This window comes from Alosa pseudoharengus, unplaced genomic scaffold (assembly GCF_046254945.1).
Source record: "Alosa pseudoharengus isolate Yale_2024_CS ecotype anadromous, Long Island Sound unplaced genomic scaffold, YU_APseudo_1.1 YU_APseudo_1.1_scf_8, whole genome shotgun sequence".
NCBI classification, from domain to species: domain Eukaryota; kingdom Metazoa; phylum Chordata; class Actinopteri; order Clupeiformes; family Clupeidae; genus Alosa; species Alosa pseudoharengus.
The window spans coordinates 19,141,463-19,154,301 of NW_027468870.1; the positions used below are offsets into that span (position 1 = coordinate 19,141,463).

The 12,839-nt window shown below is 41.8% G+C and overlaps 1 protein-coding gene across 2 annotated transcripts in view; it reads left to right on the plus strand.

Annotated features, from left to right (window-relative positions):
• rps6ka3a (ribosomal protein S6 kinase a, polypeptide 3a) overlaps positions 1–12,839 on the plus strand; it is a 31,069-nt gene that overhangs the window by 2,804 nt on the left and 15,426 nt on the right. Inside the window, exons 5-12 of one of the 2 annotated variants that reach the window (XM_076273933.1) lie at positions 140–220; positions 920–999; positions 1,456–1,562; positions 2,432–2,469; positions 2,673–2,815; positions 3,862–3,932; positions 4,076–4,164; positions 4,944–5,008. In XM_076273933.1, the coding sequence (XP_076130048.1) occupies positions 140–220; positions 920–999; positions 1,456–1,562; positions 2,432–2,469; positions 2,673–2,815; positions 3,862–3,932; positions 4,076–4,164; positions 4,944–5,008 (674 nt within the window). The remainder of the gene's footprint in view (positions 1–139; positions 221–919; positions 1,000–1,455; positions 1,563–2,431; positions 2,470–2,672; positions 2,816–3,861; positions 3,933–4,075; positions 4,165–4,943; positions 5,009–12,839) is intronic. The other variant, XM_076273934.1, reaches the window with a different exon arrangement.

The window sequence follows — 12,839 nt, forward strand, 5'->3', positions numbered from 1 at the left end:
CTCAACTCTACTGTTCTTTTCAGCAAAACACACAGTCAGATAATGGCCTCTACAGAAATCAGTTGACAGATATCCGTTGTAATGATGGAGAACTTTAATCCCTGTGTGTGTTTGTTTTGTATTTTCTGCATCATCGCAGTGAGGGATCGTGTGCGGACCAAGATGGAGAGGGATATCCTGGTGGATGTCAACCACCCCTTCATTGTCAAACTTCACTACGGTGAGTTAACGGTCAGAGGGCAAACTTGACTACAGTGAGTTATAGAGGTCAAACTTCACTATAGTGAGTTATAGAGGTCAAACTTCACTATGGTGAGTTATAGAGGTCAAACTTCACTATAGTGAGTTATAGAGGTCAAACTTCACTATGTTGAGTCAGAGGTGAAACTTCACTACAATGAGTTGTAGAGGTCAAACTTCACTATGGTGAGTTGTAGAGGTCAAACTTCACTATGTTGAGTCAGAGGTCAAACTTCACTACAGTGAGTTGTAGAGGTCAAACTTTACTATGTTGAGTCAGAGGTCCATCTTTACTATGGTGATTTGTAGAGGTCAAACTTCACTACAGTGAGTTGTAGAGGTCAAACTTCACTATGTTGAGTCAGAGGTCAAACGTTACTATGGTGATTTGTAGAGGTCAAACTTCAGCACAGTGAGTTGTAGAGGTCAAACTTCAGTACAGTGAGTTGTAGAGGTCAAACTTTACTACAATGAGTGAGTCACTATGGAGAGTGACATTCAATTCTGTTCCCATGTGCTCTACATATTCACTTCCAGAACTTAAGTGGTACTGTGTCTGGAATAAAACAACGTTTTTGTAACGCAGGGCTGGTATTTTACACTGATATGGCGATGGCGATGGTCAAGCAGAAGGCATTCTGTGACTGACTGTCAACTGTGTGTGTATGTGTGTGTGTAGCCTTCCAGACAGAAGGGAAGCTTTATCTGATCCTTGACTTCTTGCGAGGAGGTGACTTGTTTACCCGGTTGTCCAAAGAGGTATCAGTACTCACTTGCTCAAACACACACACTCAAACACTTACTTACACTCATACTTACACTCTCGTACACTTACTTACACACTCATACACACAGTAACTTACACTGTCTTACACTTACACACTACACTTATACACACTATACACTACACACGCCAACACACTCATACACCTACCCTAACACACTTACATTCACCCTTATACTTGGAGGCACATGTAACAAGGTGAAAAGCACATTTTCATACACTCATGCACATTCACTCATGCATGTAGATATTTAAGGCTGGGCTCGACATTAATGGTTGCCCGGTTGCCCTTGGCTACCAAATTGTTACAAGTGGCAACCGATTTGGTTGGCTTTGAGCCCAGGACACACACAGGAACATTGTAGAATTTTTTCTTTCCTTTGTGTGCCTTTGCAATGTTGTGGCTGACTTTGAGTGTGTGTGTGTCACAGGTCATGTTTACTGAGGAGGATGTTAAGTTCTACCTGGCTGAGCTGGCCTTGGCGCTTAATCACCTTCACACTCTCGGGATCATCTACAGGGACCTCAAACCAGAGAAGTACATACACATGTTACACACAACCACACACACACACACAGACACACACACACACACATTTTAACCATTTATTTATGTCCACATGAAGAAAATGGTACAGGGACACAAATATTAAGAATGCAGTACAATACATATGCAGACCCATGGACCAGTAGCATGCACCAGGTCTTCACAATATCACTTAACTTAAGTGATATATAACTTAACAAGCACAATACTCAGTTCTTAAGGGTATAAGTAGCAACGTCTCCACCATATGTGGCGGCTGCCAATAATAGCAGAGATGGCACAGTACTTTGTAAGCTGTTTAGCCCTCCCTTTGGCCATCCCAAGTTGTTGCAGCACTCTTACTACCAACCTGTGTACGTGTCCTAGGCTACCAAATATGAATACGAGTAGTCACACACACACACACATACAGAAATACATACAGGGCTGTGTTCAGTGTGTGTAATTTAAAGTGGTCGTCTTGAAGAAGCAGCTTGTGCGGCGGGTTTTAGACCATGAATTTTACATTTGCTATTAAATGACATCACTGGTGAAATGAGGCTTAAAACAGATGGAGGCTACTTTTCAAATGAAGTGGACACACATTTATGATCAATAAACACCAATAAACTAACTAACCCTAAAATGACACAGTCCACCATTAGTTACACATTTATGATCAGACACCCAAACTACACAGGTTACCAGCAGACACACCCACTTACATTAACCTGCCCATTAACTGAATTGGGTTTAGCCAGGTGGGCTTTACACACAAGGCAATAGCCATTTCACATTACTGAATTCCATGGCAACAAGGCATATTTAATAATGTGTGTGCATGTTTGCCCGTGCACGTGCGTGCATGTTTGTCTCCACAGTATTCTTTTGGATGAAGAGGGTCATATCAAATTGACAGGTGAGTAGTATGTACACATTTCTTCCGCATTTGTAGGATAAGAACCCCTCTCTCTCGCTCTGTGTGTGCATGTGTGTGTGTGTAGATTTTGACTTCAGTTTTTGGACCATTGAGAGTAAGGCCTATTCTCTTTCTCTCTCTCTCTCTCTCTCTCTCTTTCTCTCTCTTTCTCTCTCTCTGTGTCTCTCTGTCTCTGTGTGTAGATTTTGGCCTGAGTAAGGAGTCGGTGGACCATGAAAATAAGGCCTACTCTTTCTGTGGGACGGTGGAGTACATGGCCCCAGAGGTGGTGAACCGCAGAGGCCACACCCACACAGCTGATTGGTGGTCCTATGGGGTCCTCATGGTAAGTGACCACACCCACATGGGCTGATTGGTGGTCCTCATGTGGTCTTCATGGTGAGTGGCCATACCCACACAGCTAATTGGTGGTCCTCATAGATCAGTGGGATAATCCACTGCATTGACCATAGAGTACCGAAGTGTGACATTCCGTTTCCATGAGGGCAGTGTCACTGGATCTAAACAAACTTTCAAAGTGGCTTCAGACATGTGGCATCATTTCTAGCTAATAAATTGTTTTAAATGTAGGCTGTAGCCATTTAAACATGTTTTACCTGCTAGGCAGCAGCATAGCCACATAACACAGGTGGCAGGTGTAATAGAAAGAATCAAATTTCCAGTGGATATTTCACATCTTATCAAAGACTGGTGGCTGTTAAGCATGACGATTTTTGCCTCAAAAATAAAGCCAAGACACGTCCGTGAAATTAACGATTTTAACCGCAGGCTGTGAAGTTAAATGTTAGTCTCTTTTACGGAGGAAGCCCATGCTAAAACAAAACTCTGTAGTCATAAGTTTGATCGTGTTTGTATGAATATGTGTTGTAGTATGTGATTCCTACAGTGTAATAGAAATGTACTAACGTCTTAAAAACTTTTAAATGTAAAAATATTTAAATAGATTAAGAAAGCCACCACTATGGTGACCTATGGATAGATTGGTTTGTTTAGATCCAGTGAAATTGCTGCCTTGACAACGCTACGTCATGGCTTCAGTACTCTATTGTATTTAGTCAGATTTGAATTCAATATTCTCAAAAGCGGAAGTAGTCAATATTTTTCCTGTTTAATAAATATCTCCAGATCAGTGAGTAAAGCCTGTTAGTACTGCCATTTACCATACACAAAAGCTGGTGTTGTGTTTCCTGACATTCAAATTTAATTTGAACAAAAAACATGTAAATATTTCTGTGGTTTGCCCCTTTAACCCAAAGTCTGACATGACCTGTTACATATGTGCATCCATATCTATCAGCACATGTTACATTCATGTGCTTCTGACGTTCTTGTCATTTCGTTTCTGACATTCTGATTGGTCCTCTACTCTAGTTTGAGATGCTGACGGGGACGTTGCCCTTCCAGGGAAAAGACCGGAAAGAGACGATGACCATGATTCTCAAGTCAGTCAAACCACCCCCGCCCCCCTTAGAAACTCAATCTCTCTCTCTCTCTCTCTCTCTCAAAGAATTAGATAAATAACAATTTTTTACACAAAGACAACATTAACTGTGTGTGTGTGTGTGTGTGTTTACGTTGGTCACAGGGCCAAGCTCGGCATGCCACAGTTCCTGAGCGCTGAGGCCCAGTCGTTGCTGCGGAATCTCTTCAAGCGCAACCCTGGCAACCGCTTAGGTGAGTGCTTTTCATTTCAGATGTTAGAGTAAGAGTTAAACCAGTCATGCATTGGTTATGGTTAGAGTTAAACCAGTCCTGCGCTTGTTAGGGTTAGAGTTAAACCAGTCATGCGCTTGTTAGGGTTAGAGTTAAACCAGTCATGCGTTTGTTAGGGTTAGAGTTAAACCAGTCCTGCGCTTGTTAGGGTTAGAGTTAAACCAGTCATGCGCTTGTTAGGGTTAGAGTTAAACCAGTCATGTGTTGGTTATGGTTAGAGTTAAACCAGTCATGCGTTTGTTAGGGTTAGAGTTAAACCAGTCCTGCGCTTGTTAGGGTTAGAGTTAAACCAGTCATGCGCTTGTTAGGGTTAGAGTTAAACCAGTCATGTGTTGGTTATGGTTAGAGTTAAACCAGTCATGCATTGGTTAGAGTCAGAGTTAAACCAGTCATGCATTGGTTAGGGTTAGAGTTAAACCAGTAGTGTGTGGGACAAGAGAAGAACTGTGACCCCTGACCCTAACCCTGTGATGATTTGCCTGCAAGACAAGTTGCCTTTAGTAATAGCTATTGTTCTTTTGGGCTGTAGCAGGTAGCCTTATCCGCAGGTAACCTTATGGTCAGGCTGTAGGAGGTAGGCTGCAGCAGGTAGCCTTATCCACAGGTACCCGCGTCAGGTATGCCTCTGTGGAAACAGACTTGTGTTTGCCTGAGTGTAATATGTGTGTATGTGAGTGTGCATGATTGTAATGTGTGTGTGTGCGTGTGTTTGTTTGTGTAACGTGTTTGTGTTTGTTTAGGAGCAGGGCCCGACGGTGTTGAGGAAATTAAGAGACACGCATTCTTCTCAACTATTGACTGGAACGTACGTACAGCCCACACACACTCTCACATAGACACACAGTCACAGTCACAAACTCAAACACACACACACACACACACACACACACTGTTTTGTGCTCTTTTAGTTCACACCACTTGCTGCTGAGGCTGCTATGCATCTTTGCAAGCATTTCATTAGTTTCCTTTGTGCATTCATAGCACACAGGAAGTTATGGTGAAATGTTTTTCTTCAAAGATAACAGGAAGCCGGCAGACAAGGTGTAGCCTCATTAAACTAGAGTTTTCACATAGATCTCCATTTTTTGAGGTCACCCCTCCTCGAAAATAATCGTTTTTTATCTAGCTCGAGTTGCTAGGTCTAGCAGCTAAAACTTCCAGGCAGCTACAGCCTACAGAGCTCTTAAAGGCCCTGGACTTTCTTCCGAATAGGGCACTATCATACATAGTACATGCGCACACACACCTTTGTCCCTTTGTGATTCAAAAATGAAATAGGTGGTCACAATGTACAAAAATGCTAATTATTTGCTGCTGGAGAATTTGAAAAATAACCCCTTAAATGATGACTTCTGGTGAATTTTGTGAAAACTAATTGATAAGATTAAAGAGATTGACGATTGACAAGATAGGCTAGGCCTACGATAAATGAGGGGCAAAATAATTGGGGCAGCCGTGGCCTACTGGTTAGCACTTCGGACCTGTAACCGGAGGGTTGCCGGTTCGAACCCCGAAGCACCTGAAGTGCCCTTGAGCAAGGCAACTAACCCCTCACTGCTCCCCGAGCGCCGCTGTTGATGCAGGCAGCTTACTGCGCCGGGATTAGTGTGTGCTTCACCTCACTGTGTGTACACTGTGTGCTGTGTGTGTTTCACTAATTCACGGATTGGGATAAATGCAGAGACCAAATTTCCCTCACGGGATCAAAAGAGTAAATATACTTATACTTATACTAAATGATTCGAGGGGTAAAGTTTGTCAATAGTCTAAATATTGGGACAGGACCATAGCCTACCTTTGTTGGAAAACTGGTTAAATGTCGCTGTTCTCCCACTCCGTTTTATGTTGCCTTGTTTTTCGTTTTTTATTGGCCTAAGTTCTTCCATGACGACTGGCTCTAACTGACATTCACCACCTGTTCTGCACGCAGGGAATTCAATTCTAGCGCGTTTTTGAAGCGCAAGGCTATGAGCAAGACTGAACCATAGAAAGGGGCGATATATAAAGGCTGCATCATCTTGCCTAGTGTCATTCATTGAATTCAATTTAATTTATTGTGCTTATGGAGCGCCAAAACATAACACATGTATCATGGCGCTTTACAGAATGTAGGCAATCAGAGAAAGAAGGAAAGAAAGGAAGAAAAGGAAAGCAAGAGAGAGGCCCATGGGTAACAGGGGCGAGGAAAAACTCCCTAGAATTGGAGATATATATAGGAAGAAACATCGAGCAGATCCACGACTCAAGGGCCTGACCCATCTGCCTAGGGTCAGTACGTGACAGTAAGGTCTGTATACATGACAAATGCATATGATAGTCGGGTGTAGAGAATAAGACATGGTGTTAAGCACTTGAGCTGAAAGTTACAAGAGGTGGGATGATTACGTATCCGTTATGGTAATTCGTTATTCCTGATTTAGTGACAGAAAGTTCAATAGTCCAGCGTTGGGATTGTCCAGGGGAAGGGAGTTTTTGAGGGGCATGTGGTGGGTTGGCGGATGGGCCAGTAATCCGGGCAGAGTTGTCATAGGCTGGTGGTGGGTCGCTAGGCTGTACGGGCCAGGAGTCCAGATAGGGGGCAGTAATAGGGCAGTCGAGGATGGGACTTCAGGTGAGATGGGTGAGAGGAGGGCCAACACACGGATGGTTGATGACTGGTGATGATATACCTCACAAGTGAGGTACAGTAAGGGGGAAGAAAGAGAGATGTAGAGTGGGTTAGTATTACTGAAAATCAAAATGGTTAATGTCAATAAGTAATCAGTAGTACTATATATTGTTACAGTATACCATGGTGGGAATAGGCAAGAGAGGGAGAGTTGAGAGAGAGAGAGAGAGAGAAGGGGGGAGAGGAGAGGGGGGGGGTTGTACGGCGTGACACATGAAAAGTCCATGACAGCACTATGCTATAGCAGCATAACTAAGGCATGGTGAGGGGTAGTCGACACCAGCGCAGGTATGGTCAGTGACCACCATCGCTTGTGCGACTGGGGTGCCAGTCACACGAGGACTCAGCAGGGTGGTCCATTCCAAAAAACCCTGAGGTGGGTGAATTTCCACGCACCATACCTAACTATGGGAGGCAGTAAAGAGGTATGTTTTAAGTCTAGACTTAAAAATAGGGAGGGTGTCTGCTAGTCGAATTGAGGTAGGAAGATTATTCCAGAGGAGGGGTGCGCGATAGCTGAAAGCTCTGCCTCCTACTGTAGTTTTTGAGATTCTTGGAATTACAAGAAGGCCAGTATTCTGTGATCGTAGCGGTCTGGGTGGGTTATATGGAACTAGGAGATCTTTAATATATTCTGGTGCCTGGCCATTAATGGCTTTGTATGTTAGAAGTAATATTTTGAAGTCAATGCGACTTCTAACAGGCAGCCAGTGTAGAGATGCCAGGTGAAAGTAATTGTAGGTGAATAATTACTTAAAATTAATCTTAGACTGGCGAACTTCAGGAAAAACTCAGGAATCAAGTTTATTCTATTACAGGCAAAGAGGGTACAAAAAAAAGGTCTATGTAGGCCTAGCCCAGGCCTAAAAGGCCTAGGTTGGCCTAGAGCCAACTACTCTCTTCTGCTCTACATCCTTAGTCTGACAATCCAAAATCTGATCTGACAAACATTGCAGTTTAGTTACTTTTAAATGTTTTAAACAAAGAACAAAATGGCGCCAAGAACAATCCCACTTGGTTGGCTCTTCACTTGGTATCAGACACACCTACTCACACCCACTTCACACCTATATGAATAGCATGAGGAGAGATATCTTATATATCAGAAATATCACTTATAGAATGTTCCAAACATTCTCACAATCACATCATTACAATCCTTGTAATGAGACTATCAAAATGATACCAGACATGAATACATTTACATTTCATGATACATGGATACATTATATCAAGGAAGCATCCTTTGTCTTGTGTAAGTGATAGGCCTTAAACCAGCACATTAGCATTCCATTGGGGGAGGGGATAGTGTCTTTGTTTAAAACCAAGATGGGTTACATGGCTAACTAAAAGTAGTCTTGAAGTTAAATTATTATCCATTTTAACCATACATTTTATTGCTATCAATTCCCCCTTTTCAAGTCTGAATGACTTGAAGTTTAAAATAAGATTCCATAACATGAGCCTTCTTGAACAATTTTACAATTTTTTTTTTTTTTTTTTTATAAAGTCCATAATCAGTCCATAATCAATGTAAGTGTGTGCGTGAGCAAGGAAAGCAGCGTTCAGCATACATCCCTTCTTGCGTTTCTCTTCCGTTGAAGAAGGGTCCTCTTATGAAACTTGAATGTGTCTGCATTGTTTCAGTGTAAGTGTATGCGAGTGCAAAGGGTGTGCATGCAGGCCGCGTTCGGCGTGCACCCTTGTGTCAGTCCAAACAGTCCATGAACAATGGGCCATGAGTGTCTTTGATGATGCGGAGTGCGAGGCTGCTTTCGGCACCCCCTTTCGTTGCTTTCAGTCAGTCCAGTTTTGTTGCTTCCAGAGTCATGGCAGTTGGTTCTGCCACAGGTTCCGTTGGACCTGTGGTTCCTGAGCCTCGTCCAGTTTCGTCTCATGACTGGCCTGGCCCCGACCGCTGCTGCTGGCTGTACCTGAGCCCAGGGCAGAGTTGTCTGGTCCATCAATCTCGTCCAGTGGCATGGCCTGGTCTCCACGGCTGCTGCTCTGGCGTGGTAGCTGAGCCTGGTTGGTGGAGCCATTCGCCATCTTGAAAGGATCTTCTTGAGATGTTTGCGTAGTGGTAGTCGAAGACAAAGGCATGTCACACCTCCCTTTGTCCCTTCTGGCATGAAAGAGATTCTGGAGAGTGGATTCACAACAACTTTGAGAGACATTAGCATGAGTGTAAACAGAGTCAAACAGTGTCTCGTGAATGCAGATTCACAAGTCAACAACAGTATGCTAATGTATTCAGTTTCTCAATTGGAGACAGTCACACCTACAGCATGGGTCTTCTAACATAGCAGGGCTATTTATCTCCAAACAGAGACTACACATTTGCATCTATTGGCAAAAGGCCAATATAAAGAAAATAAATAAACTTTGGTTAAGTTTAGATGTTTAAAAGAAAAATAATCCACAGACTCACGTGGGTAGGGTACCCCTGCATGTCTTTTAAAGAGATTTTGCATTAGAAGTGAGGGACAGTAAAACAAAACAGTAGGCATTTAAAAAAATGACCATTTGAGCAATAAAACCAGTAAACTTAGATGGTATTTCAAGTCAATACCATCTATCTCCCCCTTTTTATAGTTTCTTAACTATAACAGATTGTGATCCCAATATGAATGAAGAAAAGAAAATACACCACTAAAAACAAATAAAAAGTAATTTCAAACATAAAGAAACTCAAGTTGTGGGTATGAATCCATTCAATTGAACATTTGCCCACATCAAACAAGGCGTAAACATGTAGCAAACATTTCCCATTGGCATACAAGCAAAAATAAAAAAAAATATGTCTTAACATGTTAAACCCAAAAGATGTCCCTCAAATGAAAGAAAGAAAATGGTTGAAATCAACAATGGTTTCCCATTATCACTCCTCTTAGGTTCATATCTCCCCAGTGAAGTTCCTTTTGTGTCCATGGGGGAGAAGCTGGGGGGTTGGTTATAGAATACAGTGCTGCTAGAACAAAGGCAGTGAGATAAGATAGCAAAAGGTGGGAAAACTTTTGACCCAAGAAAACAAAGAAGGACTTGAAACAAAAAATGGAAACAAACACATATAAAGGAATAAACAAATTTCACACACACAGGGCCGGCCCACACGCTCATTCATTCATACTGGACACACAGACACACACAGCTCCATGGAGCTGGAGGACAACTTTAAACGGGCTGCAGGAAGAATTTCCTGCTTAAAAGAACAAAAGAAGTTTAGTCAAGCCTTTTCAGTTAGCTCATATTAGCTCACAAAGACATCTAGACGCCCCTAGCGGCAGCTAGTTAGCTCAGGCGTACTTAAAAGAGGCCTAACCATGCTCTCTTGAGCTTAGGCCTATGCTGTTTGAGCTTATGCGGTTTTCACACTTGAAAAAGATTACGACATGAATCCTGGATTCATCATCTGAGTGTAGATGTAGCCTAAAACAAAACACCACATCTACTCAAAAACAAAACAAGACTAGTGTTAGCTTAACACTTTGGATTCTAGCCGCTCATACGCTCTTGGTGATAAAAACAAAAACAGCAGCACCAAGTTCTGTCTAATATTCTGTTTTGGTAGTGAAGGAATAAAAATGTTCTGTAAACAAAGAGGGGCATAAGCTACGTAGCTTGTTAGGACATGATGTCCCTAAAACCCGCGAAAAATAGATTGCACACGAACCACCGTGTTTAATACTGAGCTGCCTAGCACACTCGCTAATCTATTTACTCCTTATATCCAATAAAGAGGCACCATTGGACTTCAATCCAACACATATATAGACGCTTTACAAAATATGGATTAATTCGTCTTGTGCGACGTTTTGCCAAAATCGGGGAAGCACAAATTTATGTCCACTATTAAATTACGGTTTTGCCAAAATATTGCCAAAATCGGGGAAGCACAATTTTGTGTCCACTATTAAGTTACGGTTTTGCCAAAATGTCTACTCACTCAGAATGCCTTTTCCGATATCTTACCGCCCATTCCAAACTGTGGTTAGTAGGAACCGCCCGGATTTACAGATCCACCTTCGTTCATCACCAAAGAAGAAATGCAGATAAAAAGCGTCCTTAACTTGGGAGCTGTCACCAGAGCGATGAGAAAAAGAAAAAAAAAAAAAACTGCGGCGTCTTAGAATCAGCGACAAAAGTATATTATCTCTGCGGTTGGAACCTCCATGAAAGTAATTGTAGGTGAATAATTACTTAAAATTAATCTTAGACTGGCGAACTTCAGGAAAAACTCAGGAATCAAGTTTATTCTATTACAGGCAAAGAGGGTACAAAAAAAAGGTCTATGTAGGCCTAGCCCAGGCCTAAAAGTCCTAGGTTGGCCTAGATCCTCTTCCGCTCTACATCCTTAGTCTGACAATCCAAAATCTGATCTGACAAACATTGCAGTTTAGTTACTTTTAAATGTTTTAAACAAAGAACAAAATGGCGCCAAGAACAATCCCACTTGGTTGGCTCTTCACTTGGTATCAGACACACCTACTCACACCCACTTCACACCTATATGAATAGCATGAGGAGAGATATCTTATATATCAGAAATATCACTTATAGAATGTTCCAAACATTCTCACAATCACATCATTACAATCCTTGTAATGAGACTATCAAAATGATACCAGACATGAATACATTTACATTTCATGATACATGGATACATTATATCAAGGAAGCATCCTTTGTCTTGTGTAAGTGATAGGCCTTAAACCAGCACATTAGCATTCCATTGGGGGAGGGGATAGTGTCTTTGTTTAAAACCAAGATGGGTTACATGGCTAACTAAAAGTAGTCTTGAAGTTAAATTATTATCCATTTTAACCATACATTTTATTGCTATCACAGGATAGGGGAAATATGTTCATATTTTTTAGTTCTAGTGAGTGTGCGAGCAGCTGCATTTTGTATAAGCTGTAAGCTCTTTAGACAGGTGTTATTGCAGCCAGCGTATAGAGCATTGCAATAATCAATCCTTGAGGTGACAAAAGCATGGATTAATTTCTCAGCGTCTGGTAGGGATAAAGACTTCCTTATCTTTGAAATGTTCCTTAAATGATAGAATGAAACTTTGGTAATCTGTTTTATGTGATTACTTAGTGATAGGTCTTGGTCAATTGTAACTCCTAGATTTTTAACACATGTGGATGAGGATAGTCGGAGATCGATCAGTAAATGTAGCCTGTGATGAGGATAGGATATCCCTCATCTTTTTAGGACCTAAAACCATGACTTCTGTTTTATCGGAGTTCAAAAGCAGGAAATTGTTTGTCATCCATGTCTTTATGTCTCGTATACATGTGTCAAGTTTGGCTAACGGAGTCAATTCGTCAGGTTTTATGGAAAGGTATAGTTGTGTATCGTCTGCATAAGAATGAAATTTAATGCCATGTTTCCTAATTTCTGAGCCTAGAGGAAGCATATAGAGAGAAAATAACAGGGGCCCTAGTACTGAGCCTTGAGGCACCCCATATTTTACCATAGTCTGGGTAGATGGTTCATTGTGAACCTGTACAAATTGTCTGCGGTTGGAAAGGTATGATCTAAACCAAGCGAGTGCTGAGTCTTTAATGCCTATCGAATGTTCAAGCCTGTGGAGTAGTATGTTGTGGTCTATGGTGTCAAAGGCAGCACTGAGGTCCAGGAGGACCAATATTGATATATGTCCATTATCGGCAGCGATGAGGAGGTCATTAAAAACTTTAACTAAGGCTGATTCAGTACTGTGGTGAGCTCTGAAACCAGACTGATATAATTCTTGGATTTTATTCATATGCAAGAAGGTACCAATTTGTTTCGACACTATTTTTTCTAGTATTTTTGACAAAAAAGGGAGATTAGATATAGGCCTATAGTTGGCCAGGTTGTTAGGGTCAAGGGTAGGCTTTTTGAGGGATGGCTTAATGACAGATAACTTAAACGACTGTGGTACATGGCCTGATAGCAGTGAGTTATTTATAATCTGGAG